At 37.2% G+C, this 19,334-nt stretch overlaps 1 protein-coding gene across 12 annotated transcripts in view; it reads left to right on the forward strand.

Moving 5' to 3' along the window:
* The window catches only part of CEP152 (centrosomal protein 152), a 92,098-nt gene that overhangs the window by 48,668 nt on the left and 24,096 nt on the right, over nt 1-19,334 (forward strand). For 8 of the 12 annotated variants that reach the window (XM_058737808.1, XM_058737809.1, XM_058737805.1 and 5 more), the window contains 7 exons: nt 4,728-4,856; nt 5,445-5,554; nt 6,290-6,418; nt 6,565-6,700; nt 10,984-11,169; nt 12,773-13,054; nt 15,676-15,807. In XM_058737808.1, coding sequence (XP_058593791.1) covers nt 4,728-4,856; nt 5,445-5,554; nt 6,290-6,418; nt 6,565-6,700; nt 10,984-11,169; nt 12,773-13,054; nt 15,676-15,807 — 1,104 coding nt within the window. The remainder of the gene's footprint in view (nt 1-4,727; nt 4,857-5,444; nt 5,555-6,289; nt 6,419-6,564; nt 6,701-10,983; nt 11,170-12,772; nt 13,055-15,675; nt 15,808-19,334) is intronic. The other 4 variants (XM_058737815.1, XM_058737814.1, XM_058737813.1 and 1 more) reach the window with 2 other exon arrangements.

Below are 19,334 nucleotides of genomic sequence, written 5' to 3' on the forward strand. Positions count from 1 at the left end.
CTCCTCCCTGTTTTTATCTTATTTTTGCTTCCCTTCCCTCATGTTAATCTGTTTTGTATCTTAAATTCCACATCTGAGTGAAGTCATATGATGTTTGTCTTTCTCTGACTGACTCACTTTACTTAGCATGATACACTCTAGTTCCATCCACATTGTTGCAAATGGCAAGATTTCATTCTTTTTGATTGCCTAGTAATATTCCTATACCACATCTTCTTTATCCATTCATTTATCAATAGACATTTGGGCTCTTTCCAAACTTTGGCTATTGTCAGTAGTGCTGCTACAAACATTGGGGGGCATGTACCCCTTTGAAACAGCACACCTGTATCCTTTGGATAAATTCTTAGTAGTGCAATTGCTGGGTGGTAGGGTAGTTCTATTTTTAATTTTTTGAGGAACCTCCATACTGTTTCACAGAGTGGCTGCACCAGTTTGCATTCCCACCAGCAGTGCAAAAGGGTTCCTCTTTCTCCACATCTTCGCCATCATTTGTCGTTGCCTGAGTTGTTAATGTTAGCCATTTTGACAGGTGTGAGGTGTTATCACATTGTGGTTTTGATTCGCATTTCCCTGATGATGAGTGATGTTGAGCATTTTTCATGTGTCTGTTAGCCATTTGGATGTCTTCTTTGGAGAAGTGTCTGTTCATGTCTTTTGCCCATTTCTTCGCTGGATTATTTGTTTTTTGTGTGTTAAGTTTGATAAATTCTTTATAGATTTTGGATACTAACCTTTTATCCAATATGTCATTTGCAAATATCTTCTCCCATTCTGTCGGTTGCCTTTTAGTTTTGCTGACTGTTTCCTTTGCCATACAGAAGCTTTTTATCTTGATGAGGTTCCAATAGCTCATTTTTGCTTTTGTTTCCCTTGCCTCTAGAGGCATGTTTAGTAAGAAGTTGCTGAGGCCGAGGTCAAAGAGCTTTTTGCTTGCTTTCTCCTTGAAGATTTTGATGGCTTCCTATCTTTTGTTTAGGTCTGTCATCCATTTTGAGTTTATTTTTGTGTATGGTGTAAGAAAGTGGTCCCGGTTCATTCTTCTGCATGTCGCTGTCCAGTTTTCCCAGCACCATTTGCTGAAGAGACTGTCTTTATTCCATTGGATATTCTTTCTGCTTTGTCAAAAGATTAGTTGGCCATACATTTGTGAGTCCATTTCTCAGTTCTCTATTCGGTTCCATTGATCTATGTGTCTGTGTGTGTGCCAGTACCATACTGTCTTGATGACTACAACTTTTTAAAACATCTTGAAGTCCGGGACTGTGATGCCTTCTGCTTTAGTTTTCTTCTTCAGGATTCCTTTGGCTATTTGGAGTCTTTTCTGGTTCCATAAAAATTTTAGGATTGTTCGTTCTAGCTCTGTGAAGAATGCTGGTGTTATTTTGATAGGGATTGCATTAAATATGTAGATTGCTTTGGGTAGAATCGACATTTTAACAATGTTCTTCCAATCCATGAGCATGGAATGTTTTTCCATTTTTTGTGTGTGTCTTCTTCAATTTCTTTCATAAGCTTTCTATAATTTTCAGTGTATAGTTTTTTCACCTCTGTGGTTAGGTTTATTCCTAGGTATTTTACATGGGTTTTGGTGCAATTGTAAATGGGATCGATTCCTTGATTTCTCTTTCTGCTGCTTCATTATTGGTGTATAGAAATGCGAGATGGTTTGCCTTTTTTGTCTCTGTGCCAAGTCCTTGAAATCTGACATGTATTGTCCACTTACAACACGTTTCATTTTGGACAAGACACATTTCAAGTGCTCAATAGCCATGTGTGGTTAATGGCTACCATATGCAACAGTGCAGATCTATAAGGAGAGGGACATGCATAACTTTGTGTAATAAGGATGATATTGGTTGCAGAGTGTTTTGAGAAGGAATAATTAACCAGAGCTGGTTGTAGGGGAGATGATAAGGCAAACCTTAGTGAAGTCTTTAAGGAGGGAATATCTGATCTCTGTCCTGAAGGATAAATGCAGGAGGGAAGGTGGGAAGGAACATTTCAGCCTTGAGCAGAAGTATTTAAAGGTGGTAGCAAATAAGCTGGTGTAACTAGGGAATAGGGCATGTGAATAGAAGTCTATATTGTATAGGCTCAGTCTTTCTGGAATCTTTGAGGCCAAAAACACATAGATATTACATCAATTTTTAGGATAATACCGTAGCTAGCATTAAATCCTGAGGTTAATGAAATACTGTTGAATGTCTCTGCTTGCTATCAGCTTGTTAAGAGACAGAACATGTCCTTGGATATCTTTTTAAAGAGAACTGGGTCATTGAAATCCTCCCCTAAAGCCTTTCTAAATATTGAAAAGGCTAACAAAAATATTTACTATGTAATCTTACTTGGCATGTTTCTTTTATGAATATTTAAAAGTATTGATATATTTATTGCTCTATAACGTTGTAGTATCTTATGTTTGTTTGTATCCTTCTTATATAGAACAATTAAAAATTATTTCAGAGTCTGTTGTTTTTGCTTTCGTGTCATTTGACTATTCATAGCAGTGCTGCTTTATGATATTTCCAGGATAATATGTGATAAAGATTAGGAATTTGTCTATATGTAGCACTGTGCACTGATTGAGAGTGCGTTGAGTTCTATACTGTTCATTCTAGTTGAACAACTGGACCATTAATGTAGAATGTAGTAAAGTCCTTAGGAAAATTAGTCTTGCAGTCAGGGCCCACATCTACATTGATTTTTTTGTAAGCATAATGAATAAAACACAGAGGCCTTTCTGTATCTGTTACTCAAAAGAAATCATTACCTAACCACAAGTTGTGGTTAGAGCCATTCTTTGATTTCAAGGGACCCAAGGCAATGTTGAGTAGCCAACTCAGAAGGTTTCTACCTGGAATCTTTTTAGTTATAGAAATTAGGAAGATAATGTGAGAGTTGATGTATTACATGCCTTGTTTTCTTGAAGGTAATCTCTTTAGTATTCCAACTTCAGAAATTTTGTTATGACACCTGTGTGGTCCTTTTCTTTTTAAAATTGTCCATAAGGATTTTGTGCTGACAGGTACAAGTACCTAGTCCCTGAGTGCCTGCAGTGTGATGATATGTCAAAGCTGAGTGTCATAGCTAGGCATGAAAATTGTTTTTCCACGTATCAGTATGATGTTACTTTCATTCATTTTATTTCATAGTAATAAAAACTTACCAGTGGGAAAGAATGGACAAATTAATATCACAAACTTTAAAAAGTGGAGGCCAAGTTAAAACAAAATGAAAATCACTCTAATGAGTCCATAGAATCCCTTAAAATCTCATTAGTATCCCCAAATCTGGAGAGAAGCTAACAGAGTAGGTATTTGTCGTTCTCTTCTGATTGGAGTAGAAGCAGTGGCTTCTGGGAAATTACGGCAAGTGAAAAGGAGAGAGTCAACAATAGTCCCCCTGTAAAGGAAGTGAAGGCTATGAATTCAAAGACTGAGCCAGAGCCTTGGTGTTCTGTCACCTCACATGTGAATGAAATACAAATACCTCCCCAATGAGGAGAATGAATCTTGGTTTAGGATATTTTTTAAACATTGTGGAAGAGAGCTCAGACTTCAGGTAAACACATAAACCAACAAGTCAAATAAAGTAGATATTTAAAAAAAAATCTTTGTGGCCCCATCAATAAACAAAGAATTCATAAAGATTAGATAAGGAAGATACTTAGATGGTAAGAGGAAAATGCAAAGTTGTATAAACAGATCTGGGAGGATGAAAAACAAATGAACAGTGAAGGTATGTAAGAGGTTCTGCTATGAGAGCAATGCAAGAAATGCAAATGAAAGCAACTATTGGCTACCCTTTCCCCATCAAATACAATAATTATTTCAAGACATTCCCTACCATTGGAGGTAAAGAGAGTTGGACACATTTGTTCAGACTACCTGACAATGTACATTTGCATGACCTTGTGGGAAACAATTTGCCAATAACTGTCATGAGTCTTAAAAATTGTACCTGTTGAATAAAATATAGATCTATGAGGTAATAGAGATTATATAATAGAGATTATATATAAACAAATAAATGCAGAAATAGAATAGATGCTAAACTTGGTGTAAGATAAAAAATAGAATATTTGCATTGCATAGTCTCAAAGTATCTCCTCATAAGATACTGATTCTAAATTACAAGTAGGAAATTGTAGCTTTACAGTGATAGTGCCTGCAGATGCTACCTTCATTTATTGATCATCACCAGTGATGAACCACGTTGATCTCCTGTGTCTCCTGAAGAGTGCACATAGCATTTCTGTGGCATTCATGTAAAAAATGGATGACCTGAATTTAATAATGAAGTGACATCAGAGAAGCCCAAATTGAAGGCCATCTTACACAATAACTAGTTGATACTCTTAAAAAGTGTCATAGATTTGAGAGACAAAGCCTGAAGAACTGTCCTTGGATTGAAGGAGACTCATGAGCCATGACAACTCAATGCAATGTGGAATTGTCGATGAGATCCTGAACTACAAAAAGGACGTTAGAGGAAAATGGGAAGATTTTGTATAGGGTCTGTAGATTAGGTAACAGTGCTACATCCTAGTTAACTTCCTGGTTTTGATAATTGTATGGTGGTTATATTTGGGGATGATGATAAAAGTTACATGGAAGTTATTTGATGTTTTCACAGTTTCTTTGTAAGTATGAAATTATTTTCAAAACCAGAAGTTAGAATTTCTTAAAAACCTGAAAAACTTTTGATTTCTTTTTAACATTTAGAGTAAAACAGATACCACGGAAAAACCAACTGATCAATTATGGCCTGGGTCTTCTACTTCTGATACAATTGTGAAAGATGACATTCTGCGGCTTAAAAATGAAATTCATGTTTTACGACAACAAAATCAGGTGATGAAAAAGTTTCCTATATGTTGTGAGAATTCTTATGACCTCATTATATTCAAAGGATATAACCGACTTTTCAAAAAAAAGTTGCAGAGGCAACATGAGTTAGTAGACAGGTTTATTAGTGGGTGAATAAGGATTCCAGTTATTTCCCTTTATTGGCCATAAGGTCATCGTTTTCTCAAAAGGTAGGTTAGTGGAACTCCAGGCTCCTGGGTCTATAGGAGCTTGGCTGCTGGAGGTGTTCTTCTCTGGACCAAAAAAGTTAAACCTTGTTTATATGGTTGTTAAGATTATTGAATCCTAAGACTTACTTTAAGAGATTGCTTAGGGAATACTTCTCTGGCTAAGTGTTTCTATTTCATGTAGTTCAAAATGAATACAAAATTCTTAACTCTTAACTCCTGTCATAAAGCTACTTGTCAAATAAGTGAATCTTACAAGCCATAAGGAGTCTTTGTAGAATTATGAAAACGATACATCAGTGCTACAGGGTAGAGATAAAGCATGGAAGATAATAAAAAAAAAGATTGGACTAATCAGTGGATATGATGTTTATTTTCTCTAACTGCTTTATTCTTTTGTATCTAGGAACTTAAAGAAACGGAAGAAAAACTGAGAGATACAAATCAAGACTTATGTAATCAAATGAGACAAATGGTACAAGATTTTGACCATGATAAACAGGAAGCTGTGGATAGGTAAAGTCTATGCAGAGGTCTAATGCCTGACTCTGCCCTTCACGGCCCTGCTCTCCCACCCGCCAGAAAAGATTCAAGAAAAATTATGGTGTGAACCTTCCCTACTGAGATCTCACTGAAGATGAGTCTGTGGCTTCTCAAATTAGAATTTAGAACACATTTTCCATAGAAATGATGTTATGTAGTGGGCTGGGTTCTATAGCACCATCAAAACTGCAGTTCATTGAGATAGTATAGCTTAATGGTTTTCATAAACTAGTCTGGGAAACTAGTCTTTATAAGGAAGAAATCTGTGGGAGGGAGTATGTCTTCCAATTACCAAATCATAAACTTGGAAACAGAGTTTTGGAACATAACATACTTGTGAGTTGGGTACTGCTAGTATCTATTTCTAATATAGATAACTTGGAATTTTGGAACTCTACCCTATTATTTCAATTAATTTTTTATAAACAAGTCCTCAACAAAGACTATTATCTTCTTGAAGGACTGGGGCATTCTCATATCCAAGTTTCTCATTTTTCTCTGGAAACATTTAAAGAGAGAAAATTTTGCAGAATTTAAGATCATCCACTAGGAATTAATTATTACTTTTGGTTGGGGGGAACCAATCTGACCTTAATTATAATTTGCATTAGAGAGAGGGAGTGGGAAAGAAAGGAAACCAATTTACCCTGGTGTTTCTAATAATGCTGGGCATTTCTTTAGATTCTATTGTCCGCTTTCTGTTTCTAGGTGTGAGAGGACTTACCAGCAGCACCATGAAGCCATGAAAGCCCAAATACGTGAAAGCCTGTTAGCAAAGCATGCTTTGGAGAAGCAGCAGCTCTTTGAGGTTTATGAGGCAGCTCGCTTGCAACTTAGGTGAGAATGAGAGAGTTTAGCTACCCTTCAAGCTCTAGAGACAGCTTTCTCCTGTTCTGTAGCTTAGAGGAAAATTGTTTTGCAGCCCTTGTATTTTTTTTTTTTTTTCCTGGTGGTCATTTGGTTGCTGGTTTTGTGTATCCAAGGTCTGACTTAGATAACATGAATAAGGAGATGGCTGCTGTGCAAGAATGTTACCTGGAAGTGTGCAGAGAGAAGGATAATCTAGAATCAACTCTGAGGAAGACCATGGAAAAGGAGCAACAGGCTCAGGAGAAGAAGGTACAGTACAAGTTCATGTTGTGTTTGTTTCAGCTCTTTTCTCTGGCCTCACTATTGTCATGGAAACCAGTATACTTGTTCTCTTGTGAAACAGGGAAGGCCTATGGAGAAGTCTCTTTATTTTTGGCTATCACACTCTGATAGCTCACAAAATACAGTAAATACTGAGATGATTTTTAAAACCTCAGTAGAAAATGGCATACATATAGGAGAAAATGATTCTTCCTTATATTTATTCCAAGTGGCAAAACAGGGTTCTAAAAATAAACGAGAGTAGACCCAAACACTGTGAGTCTGAAACCCAGGGATTCTTGCTTTCCACTTTTGCTGTCTCCTTAGTTGAACCTACATAGTCCCGTGGGTGATGCACAGCATATTCCCTCAGAAACATTTTCCTCTGACCCATTTCTGTCTCAGTACCCAAGTGTCATTTTATTCTTCTGGGGAGAAGGGCAGGAATTTGAACTTGGGACTTAGGATAGGGAAGGTGGAGAGCTTTTCAGGGAAGCTCTCATTTTTTCAGGAAGCTGGAGGGGCTCCTATACTTTCCCCTCCTGCCTGAATCTTCCCAGTTGCTGTTGGTGAGTGTCCAGGAGTAAAATCACATGTAAACAGTCGCCCGTCTTTTCTTCCCTGTCCTGCCTGGAGCCTCATCCAGACACACGTCTGACTCTCCCTTCCACTTTGGACCAGCCTGCAGACCACAATTTGAAAGCCACCTGCGTCAAGATTAGAAAATATTTTTAAAAGCCTGAGTAAATGTTCTATACAGAGGTTTTCTGAACAAAGTTATATTAAAGCAGGCTCTTGCTACTACAGACTTTAAAAGAATAGAAAGAGCAGGTGAGGAATTCAGCTCTTTTAATGTTTGTATTTTTTTGAATAGATTAATATGGTGAAAAAACATGCCATGTATACATATCATCTAATGGAAAAAGAACTTCTAAAGCGAGCTCTTACTTAGTGCTGACAGTATAAAAGTTAGAAGGGATCTTAAATTACTTAGAAATTAAGGACTTAGCTTTTCATAATGTATAAAAAAATTAAAATAGGGAGAAGATCTCTGCTGTGATTTTTTTTCTTTTTAAATACGTAAATTGACAAGAACAGAAGAGTAATTCTCTCAAAGAGGTCATTCTTTTCAGGAATATATTTTCTGGTACTTTTCAAAGAATCAGTTTGGCTATAAAATTAGATCTCATATAATTGGTCGTTTGGAATTAGCAGCTGCTGCTGACCAATACTGGCTCATGAATGCTTGTGCACCAAAGCAGGGAGGAAAGTTAAAACTGCTATTTGGCCCTTCCAAAAAATCTTACAGGTTAAATATTTTTCTTTAAAGATTTTAAGTTGTCATACAGTGAAATTGACTTTTTCATTTGGTGTTTGTTCTATACATTTTTAACATGTGATTTAACACATGTATAGAGTGATGTGGATACAGAAGAGTTTTATCACCCTATAAGACTGCCTTATGCTATCCCTTTGTAGTTAATACCCAGCCCCACTGGAAGGGCCAGTGTACTTAACGCATGAGAAGTGTAATTCCTTTCTTCTCTGGAATTGTTTAGTTTTTTTTAATTTAGATTTATGTAAATCCATTACAAAATTTAGTAATTTTTATAAGCCAGTCATAACAGAACTTTAAACTTAAGAGAATTTATTTAATCTTTTCATATCCTAGGAAATGTTTCACACTCACAATGGAAGGATCTTATTAAACTCAAGCAAGCTAGGGAACTTTCATGGAAGTTCTCTGCAGGCCATAAGGCATTTTCCCTGCAGTTGACTTTCTGGTCAGTTACTTAGTCTGGATACTGAATTTAAAAGATAGACAACAGCAGGAGTCCTACGGTGTATTTTCCTGTTCCGTATGTGCTCTTTTCTGAAACAGTTGTTGAGTTAGACCATGGGTTAAGTAAGAGCTCAATGCCAAGTTTTAAAACTTTTATTAACACACGGAACTTTCCTCACATGTCAACCTGGCTTGTTCAGAGAGTGGGAGAAAAGTCATCCACACAGAACCCCTTGGACTCTGTAGTAATCATTGGAGGTCATGAATTTGCAGACAAGGCAAAGATGGACAATATTCGCATTCATAATGTCATTTCTGTATACATTAGTCTCATCTGTACAATTGTAATACATGCTAAGTCAGTCCTTAGAAGTTAGAGGTTTTTTTTTTTGCTATCGGGGGCATGCAAATCAAGTGTAAATGTTTTAAAACTATTGAAAAATTTTCTTTAATAATAAAACTTTTAGAATTAGATATTTCTGTAGTATGTTCAAATGGCAGATCCCTGTGCTCAATAAATCTATTACTTCTGTAAAGAGAGGGTAGAAAGGTTTTCCTTGCTGTGGTAGACTGCAAAAATGGCCGCACATTCTTCCCATCACCGAATGCATGCCCCTTCGGAGTGTGACTTTCTAGCAGTTCTCAGTAAGAGGTCATCTGTTTCTCATCCCTTGGATCTAATTTTGGCCAATGGGACATTAGTAAACATTAGGCAAAAAGAGTCTTAAAAATAATTTATGCATTGGGACTTACAAGCTTGATACTCTCAGGAACTCTGTGGCCACCACTGTGTGAATGATCTGGGATAACCTGCCGAGTGATGACACATGTGACCATGTCATCTTTCTAGCAGACGTCAAGCTAACTCCCAGACGTGTGAGTGAGGCCATCTTAGACCATGTGCTTCAACTGCTTGCAGAGATCAGCTAAATTGACTCAGATCAGAATCACCCCCCAGATGACCAGGGAATCCTGAGAAATAATAGATGTTTGCTGTTTTAGTTTAGTTTTGTTGTTATGGTCAAGTTTTGGCTGGCTTATTATGTAGCAAAGCAATTGATATATGCACAAACATACAAACACACAGAAAATTGGTAGCAGTTTTCTGTTCTGGGTCAAAAGGAAAGTAGATACATATGGAAACAACTCCTGAAGCATAGATATACACAGGTAAGACAATGTGAGGATTCCTTTTAAAGTCAACAAAAAATAACTGTGATATGTGACATGACACTGGACAACTTTCTCAGCCACGTGATAGTTTGATTGTTTTAGTACAACTACAGTTTCTATGATCTGATTGTGAAGAAATGGGTCCCTTAGTCACTGGAGATTTTCTGAAATCATATAGCACTGAACAAAAATAGATAGCATCTTTTTGGTATGTGCCATTGGTGGAGAGGAATCAGATGGGAATTAAGACCAAAATAAGCCAGGTCGGGTGTGAACCAGGAAAGAAACCAGACAACCAGGTAGCATGAATCAGAAATAATGGTAAAGAGACGCAGAGCAAAAGCTCTTTTGCTGCGTGGCAATAGGTATGTGAAGTGTATACTTCTCTGGCATTATATTTTATGAGCTTCAGTGGGACCACCAGAAAACCGTTTCAAAAATTTTCACACTGGGGGCACCTGAGTGGTTCAGTCGGTTAAGCATCTCACTCTTGGTTTTGGCTCAAGTCATGGTCTCATTGTTGGTGAGTTCGAGCCCCGTGTTGGGTTGCGCACTGAGTACAGAGCCTGCTTGGGATTCTCTCTGTCTCTGCTCCTCCCCCACTCACCTCTCTCAAAATAAATAAATAAACTTAAAATAAAAATTTTCACACAAAAACCCTTATAGGTGATTTTGATCCCTGAGTAGAGTTTTGTTAGAGTTTTCAGATCAACTGGATTCCTAAAATAAACAGAGAATAGTATATGAATAGTTCAAATTATTAAATTTGTATCTGATAGTTGACAGTTACTATTTCATAATGCTTTAGCTAGTTTTGAGAAAAACAATTGTCTTTGGTAATGAAAAAAATATGCCAGTCTGAATTTATTACAGGATGCATACTTTTAAGATAGAGCAATAATTTTTGTTTTATATCAGAATATATGTATTTCAGAAGCGTACTTTTTTTTTTTTTCCTGGCCTGTGATACCTAATGAGTCCCATGGTGAGTGGGGTGTAAACATAAATGTCAGTTAAACTCGTTAAAAAGTTGTTCTTCATATATTGAAAAAAAAAAAAAAAGTTGTTCTTCTAGTAACATATTGATTGTGTTAGACGCTTTTTCTTTTAATATAGCCACCTGTAAATTTTTTATCCAAATATTTGAGATCCAAGCAGGTCTGTACAAGACAGTCTATTAAGCTGATTGAGTTAGCATGTAGGAAGATCATTTGTCTCTGTTGCTGCCAGTACCTGCCTATGACCAATATTTTATAAATTTGCCTTGGAGAATATTAGTATAATACAGAGATATTTACTTGAATTTTGTTTAAAGAGACAGCTATTGGAGGAAAGAGAAGAATATGTAAACAGACTGCAGGTGGAACTTGAAGAAAAGTACCAAGACACCCTTATGATGGAGAAGAGCAAGTGGCTGAAAGAACAAGAAACTGATATTAAACAGCAGGTTGACAATGAAGTGATGTTAGCCAAATCACACTGGGATGAGGAACAGACAGAGGTGTGGGTTAAAATTTCTTTTCAGTCACCATGTTTGGAAACTGTAGTATTAACTATAGGGAGACCGTTCTTCCTGAACAGACATAATTTTTCATTGCCAAGCACCTACGTGATCATTCATTTCACTTCTTGGGATTGGGCTTTGGGCAGCTTACACTAGTTTTATTTCTTAAAACTTCTCCCCTCTCTTGTCCCTTCAGTGCAATTCAGGATATAATGGTTTTTGGAGGGGTACTTTTTGATTCCTCAAAATGAAACCCTCCTCTAATTTCATATTGTGGAATGAGTCAGATGACTCTAGACCAGTCTATAATAACAAATAGATAACCCATCCTGTGGATTAGAAGGAAGAAGTAATGACTGGGCAGGCTCAAAAGCACAAAAAATTACCTTTTACCTAAGTAGCAAATGAAATTACTAATAGTTTTCTAGAAAATTAAGAACCAGATTATGATCTTGAAAACTTAGCTGGAAGGGAAATCAATTTTCAAGCTTATCGAAACTAGATTCTTTGGTCTGCAAGATTGCTATTACCTGGGGGTGTGGCTACCTAACGGTGGATAGTAGACCACTGTCCTGTCTTTCAGCATCCCTCTTCTTCATCTCCCACCCCCACCCTCTGCAGCAGGTCATTAATCTAGTGCTTGCACCTGAAATTCTTTTACTAATCATTTTTTAATACAAAAATATGTATTCTGGAATATATACATTTATGCCTGTAAAATCTGGCTAGCACAAAACAAATTCTCTATTTTTACAATGTTGCACATTGTTTTATATTTGAATCTGCTAACCATTTATTTACCAGGAAGATGAGATAGAAAGTAATGTTTTTGTGAGACTCTCAGGAAAGCATAAACTGCTACACAAGATTGCCATTTCAAATGCAGCAACATAGCCTGGGACTGTGGTAGCCAGGGAAGCAGTCTGAGAACTCTGGATACCCAGGAGGTGGGAACCAGGAACAGAGAAAAGCAACTTTTGCTGTTTCACAGTTTTGCCTCAGACTGACTGTGTTTTGATCCATCCCACTATCCTGTTGAAAGCAGAAAGTTGTCATTAAGACATCCTTCTAATGATGCCCCTCCTTCAATGCACAGTAGACTCAGTAGAATTTAATACCCTAACAAACAAGAGTCTAATGTGTTCAAGTAAGTAAAACTATTTTTAGATTGTGCAGTTTTAGGTTCATTATTTAGACTTAACCCAGTGCCTGCTTTGTGGAAAGCCTGGTGTTGATGGAAAAATACATATTAATAGTATAAATTTTCCTCTTAAAAAAAAAAAAAATCATGCCACCTTTGTAGTGGCAATGTCAAAGCTTCCAGAAGGTTGCATCTTGAGAGCAAGAAAGCCTGACCTATTGCGGTATACTTCTATCTCCCATGTGATTTATGCCACGTACATTAGGGTCCAACAGTAACTTTCAGGATTTACTTGAATATATTTTCATTGACTAAGCTTCTAACTCTCATGTAATTACTACAACAATGTCTAGATGGTTTTCAAACACAGCTGTGGTTGCTCTTTTGGCTAGCTATTAATTCTGGGTTTTGCTTATTTGAGTGTTTTTTCTTTTCATACAATTTTTCTTCTGAAAACAGATCAAACAAGAACTTATTCAACAGCTCGAAAAAGAGTGGCAGTCTAAGCTGGATCAAACTATAAAGGCAATGAAAAAGAAGACCTCAGATGGTTGCAGCCAGACTGACCAAGTAACCACCAGTGATGTTATTTCCAAGAACGAGATGGCAGTCATGATAGAAGAACAGAAGCGAAAGATCCAGCAAGATTTAGAGCAAGAGAAAGATACAGCTGTCAGTGGGGACCTGAAGAAACTCGAGGTGGAATTAGAACTCAAACATTGTGAAAATATAGCCAAACAGGTAACAGGTTTATTATAGTACAATTATTGGAACTGCCTATTAATGAAAACCTGTAAAATGCTACCATTGAACTTGTTCATAACTTTATACTTTGAAAATTTTGTGCATTCTAGGGTAGAACCTCTTGGGTTGTTACAAAAAGTTTCTTCCACTGTATTTCTGTCACAAAGCTGTTACCCCTCAGTTTTTCCATGTATTCTTTTTGTTTACAGAGTGTTTGCTCCTCTGAGTTTGGTCTAAGCGTTAGGGTGCTTGAGGTTAAAGGTGGCGGTTTTATAACTGGATGAAGCACATCTTAATTAAGAATCTTTCATACCTAACTTTATAGAAGGTACTCCACTGAAGTAGTTATACATAAGCAAACTTAAAGCAAGTGAGATATTAGACAGTATTTGCACTGCAACTCACAGAGTTGAATCTGCAGGCACTCCCCTCACATGGGACTTTGTCTGTAAATCCCATACGCTGCCAGAAAGCGGGGCCATTGCCTCCCCTTAGAAGCACTCAGAAAGCTAGCTTGCTTTTAACTGGGGCATGTTGTTTGGTTTCCAAGAAATGTTAGCCTGAGTGAGCTGTGTTAATGAAATAGCTCTGTGTTAATTCAATAAAGAGTTTTTGTTGGTTTTATCTACATTATTATAGTGATTCTCAAAACTTTTTTGCTTCAGGATGCCTTTAACACTTTTAAAAACTCAAGACTCTGAAGAGTTTTTCTCTGTGTGGGTTATATCTATTTACTGTATTGGAAAATATAAATCTAAGGAACTTATGATTCAAGAATCATAAAAACAAGAATACTGGAGCACCTGGGTGGCTCATTGGGTTAAGCGTTTGGCTCAGGTCATGATCTCAAGGTTCATGAGTCTGAGCCCAGTGTCGGCTGTGCGCTGGCCATGCAGAGCCTGCTTGGGATTCTGTTTCTCCCTCTCACTCTGTACTCACCCACTCTCTCTCTTTTTTCTCTCTTTTTCTCAAAATAAATAAATAAACTTTAAAAAATTAGGAAAATAAAATCTGTAAAAAAAAAACCAAAACCAAGGATACTAAACTTGCCATTGGCTGTCAGAGCAGTGATAAATCACATAGCATGACACCATTGTATTAGTTACACATGCAGGACTGGGCGTGAAAAAAATAAAGTGTGAATATTACTTTGAAAATAGTTTTGATCTCACAGATCTGACAGGGTGTTTTGTCCCATAGAGGTCCCTGGACCTTAATATTCCTTATTTTGTATTTACAAACGAAATGCTTATTATGCAGTCTTAAAATAATACCTGAAGTAAAGTTTTAAAAAAATGTATTCAGCTTTTGATAAATACTTGAAATTCTGCCTATTTGTTAAGTTGTTCTACATGATTTAAAAAAAATTTTTTTTAACGTTTACTTATTATTGAGAGAGAGAGAAAGAGCATGAGCATGAGAGGGGCAGAGAGAAGGAGACACAGAATCCAAAGCAGGCTCCAGGCTCCGAGCTGTCAACAGAGCCCGATGCGAGGCTTGAACTCGCAAACTGTGAGATCATGACCTGAGCTGAAGTCGGATGCTCAACTGACTGAGCCACCCAGGCCCCCATAAGTTGTTCTACACGATTTTAGAGAGAATCCTTATAGTATGGAAACATAGCCAAATCTGTGTAATTGTATCAAAGGCATCTTCAGTCAGTTAAATCATTTCCTGAAATGTTTAAGGTTTGAACAGAGTTAAGAAAATGTTCTGTGGACAAAGAGACATGTTTAAGGGTGCTGTTCTGGTATATATACAATTACAGATGTTGTGAAGAAAAATAACATCATGTAGTAAGAAAGGAAATATTATTAATAACCTTTGGAGGAATATAAATTTCTATAGGGGCTTTATCTTTTCCCCATATTTGTAACTCCCTAGGTTTTACCTGTAAATGTATTTAGCATTTTACAAAAAAATTCAGCCCCTTATGTCAACTCTAGTTTTGTATGTTTATATGGATATAGGTACGTGTGTATTTATATTTCAATACAAGGAAATAAGGAAAGGTTATTTAATAAGTGACCTTGTGGTAACCTGTGACAGATTTACCAACAGATCACCCTCATAATTCATCAAGTCTTATATGTTTGCCTGAATTGCTGTATCACCCTCATTCTTTAGTTGCAAACTCATTACAGACAGCAGGAAAAGTTGCTTGGTACAAGGCTCTAAGCTATATTGGTGCATGCTTGTGTGGGTTCATGTGTTTATATGTATGGCATGAGAACTGTGGATATGGTGGGTGTACTGATTGGGCAGCCCTGACCCCAAGCAGCCTCTCTGCATGTCTTCTCCTTTTTCTTAAGATAAACAGGAATTTCTTGGAAATGGCAATTGGTACTTTGTATGAAGCTTTCCAGTAATGGTATTGGCTATCAAACATTTATAGATTCCTACTTTTTGTGCTGGCATTTGCATGGGACAGTATGGGAAGTTTAGAACAGAAGGATTAGAATCTACTGTTTGGGATCAGGTGGGCTGCTTGAGGTCAGTGTAACGTAGTGCGATATGATGTAAAATACACATGAAACCATAGTTGCTAATTGCGAATGGGATCTTTCTGAAATTTTATACCTCACTTTACTGCCTACTCTTGCAATATCCAATTGCAGGTAGAAACAGCTGTGCAAAATGCTCGTCATCGATGGCTGGAAGAACTACCTGACCTTGCAGAGTATAAAGCACGTGTAAGAGCAGAACAGAAGAAGTGGGAAGAGCAACAAGAGATCACTGTGGCAAGACGGGTAAGTGCTCTCCTGGAAAAAAGCTTGAGGAGGGCCTCTCTCCTGATGTCTCATCTTAGTCCCGAGAATCAGTATCTCCTCACAGTGTTGTGGAAGGATTAAATGCAATAATGCATGGTAAGCATTAGCTCAGAGCCTGACTGATGGCATCTGTTAACACTCATCATCAGGATGCTGAGGGAGAAAGAATGTATTTTAGGGTCTTGAAACTCTCATAATCAGGAAGGTAACCTTAACTGTGAAACTAAATCCTGTTCTGTCTTGCCCTATCTTTAGGGGAAATTGAGAACAGGTGTTTATCTGTTTATTAATAGCTACATGGTATCCTTTTGCATGCTGGAAGTTTGTTTTCCCTGCTTTGTCAGTAGTCTTATAATCTCCTTGGAAAATTGCCAACTCTCCTTACCAGAGAGGTCATGTTGTTTGACCAGAAACATAAGATATTATAATCATTTGCATTCTTTATTAGTGTAAACCAGTTCTAATCAAAATGCCAATAAACTGAACATGGTTTTGAAATTTGACCCTAATTCTAAAATTTACTTGGAAAGGACTAGGAATTTTTTAACTGTTCTGGAAAAGAAATAGTCGTCCAACCCTAACACATAATAGAATATGTTGGAAAGCGACAATTCAGTGTTGAGTCACAAAAATAGAATTTTTCATTTTGTATTACACAGACTTCAGAGATAGGCCCAACTATGAATAGAAATGTAATTGTTTCAAAACAAAGGAATAAGGAATTATTCCATAATAAATGGTCTTAGGATAGCCAGATAGCACTTTGGAAAAATTAAGGTTACCTGTGCTTGCATCATAATAAAGTCTAAGTTGATGAAGAAGTTGAACATTTTTACATGAAAGTATAGAAGAAAGAAATTGAATACCAACATCACTCAGTTTGGGGACAATAGTTGTAGTAGCAAAGATGTATGAATAGGATATAAGAGATACAGTTAAAACATTTTTGCTTTTGTAATAAAAGTGAGAGGATAATAAAAAAAAGGAAAATAAATGAATTAAACATAAGAAACATTACTACTAATATGTGGTAAGAAAAACAATACAAATTTATAAGAAAACAAGGAGCTGTAGATAAGTACACCAACAATGTCCAAATATGACAAATATGTACAAATATGAGAAGTCCAAATAGCAAACTTAAACTGCTATTTTATGCCATATGTATGTCTTCTTAATTATAATACAAAAAATGATAATAGATTGCAGTGTTAAGTGTATACTATTCTCCCAACATGACAACTATTTTCAAAATAGTATAGGTGACAGACATTGTAAATGACTCATATGTTGTATTCATAATCTTATTCCACAGAATACTTAAATAATTCAGCATAAATAAATCTATTGTAACAGTTTTCTTAAGTTATGTGGTAGTACACAGGTGTTCACTGCATTATTTTCTATACTTTTTAAGTATGCTGAAATAGTTTAAAAGGAAATTTAAGAGGGAGAGAGAGGAAATAATATGATGTACATGTGACTCAGCACTGAAGTCAAGAAGAATAATAAAGTTGGTTAGTATATAGAAAATAGGCAAGAGATTTTTTTTAAGTTTTTATTTTGTTTTTTATGTTTTTGAGAGACAGAGTATGTGAGCATGTCAGGAGGGGCAGAAAGAGAGGGAAAGAGAGAATCTTAAGCAGGCTCCACTCTCAGTGCAGAACCTGACACGAGGTTCTATCTCACAACCTTGAGATCATGACCAGAGCCGAAATCAAGAGTTGGACATTCAACCAGCTGAGCCGCCCAGGGACCCCAAGAGATCTTTCCTTAAGAACATAGAAGACCTGAATGTATGTGAATGAAGAAATACAGGAATGAGAAGACAGTGTGTTGCTTCTCAAACTTTATCAGGCATGAGATTCACCTGGAGGGTTTGTTAAAGCAGATTCCTGGGATTTATTCCCAGAGATTCTGATTTGGTGGGTCTGGAGTAGATCCTGAGAAATTTGCATTTCTAACAAGTTCCTAGGGGATGTGACAGTGCTGGTTTTTAGACCACACTTGGGTGTGAGTAGCACTATTCTAGATAATTATTCAGCCACAGAACATAATGTTAACATGTTGTGAATCCTTGGTCCAAACCAAAGAAGGTGACCTAGGGCCAGTTTCAGCATTGGTGGGAGGGTTCTTGGGAGATTAGAGTGATCCATCAAGCTCCGTGAAAATTTAAAGCCGGTTATCCAGAGTCCAGAAGTTGTCAATTGGTTCAGTGGTTCTTAAACTTTGCTGCATATTAGAAAAACTTGAGGATCTTTTAAAAATTACTGTTGCTTGGGGTGCCTGGGTGGCTCAGTCAGTTAAGGGTCTGACTTCGGCTCAGGTCATAGTCTCAAGGTTCGTGGGTTTGAGCCCTGTATCGGGCTCCAAGCTGACAGCTCAGAGCCTGGAGCCTGCTTCCCATTCTGTGTCTCCCTCTCTCTCTGCCCCTCCCCCACTCATGCTATCTCTCTCTCTCTCTCTCTCTCTCTCTCTCTCTCTCTCTCTCAAATAAATAAACTTAAAAAAATATTACTGTTGCTTGACTCCTAGCCCCCAGGCTTTATGTTTTAATTGGTGCAGGATATGGCCTGGGTATTAGGATTTTTAAAAGCTTCTCAGGTGATTCTACTGGGCAGCAACTATCAGGAGCCCCTGAGTTGATTAATGCTGTTAAATTCTCCTCCCACAACTTCATGTGAGAGGATGCACACCTTTGGAGAGGTTGGGCAGGTGCTCCCGATTCCATGGGATCTGCCACCTCCACCAAGTCACCTGGTAATGATCTCCAGGCATTCATTGTGACAAGACTATTTTCCCTGAAGGTACTCTTTAAGCATGTTTCACATCACTACTGAATTATTCTGCTAGTAGCAAAAGAACTTTGCTGTGCATTCCTTTGTAAAGCTCATCTTAGTGGGTTCCCTTAGTAAATTTGAAATAGAGTTCAAAATTTGGATTTATGTGCAACTATTCAGGAGCACTTATTGAATAAAGGTGTATAACATGTTTTAGAATTTCTACAGTTGAAGGTGTTTGCTAAGATGATATAATAGCTGGAAATTTAGGAGACAGATACCCTATCTCAACATCCAGAGCATATATGTATACAGTACTGACTTTCAGCAGCCACCGCTGTCCAGGCCAAGCTTTTGGAGATGCCCACTTCTTTCAACACTTACATCCTTGTGACTTGTTTGAATTTATAAAAGGGATTCAAGGTCATTATCCAGTCTGCTCATTATGTAGGTAGAGACATCAAGTGTGAAAGAGATGAAGTGACTTTTCTAAGGCCATTTAGCCAAAAGTAATAACCATATAACATTTATTGAGTCCTTATCTGCCAGGCTCTGGACCAAGTCCCTTAAATGGATTTTCTTTTGTCATTTAACCCTAATGCAATGCTATCAGGGAAGCTTTATAATTATCCTCATTTTATAGATGAGGAAATAGAGTCTCGAAAGAATTGAGGAATGGGCCTGTGGTCCCACAGCTGGTAAGTTGACTCTAGCAGTTTGTCCCCA

The sequence above is a fragment of the Neofelis nebulosa genome, chromosome 7 (assembly GCF_028018385.1).
Source record: "Neofelis nebulosa isolate mNeoNeb1 chromosome 7, mNeoNeb1.pri, whole genome shotgun sequence".
Taxonomy (NCBI): Eukaryota; Metazoa; Chordata; class Mammalia; order Carnivora; family Felidae; genus Neofelis; species Neofelis nebulosa.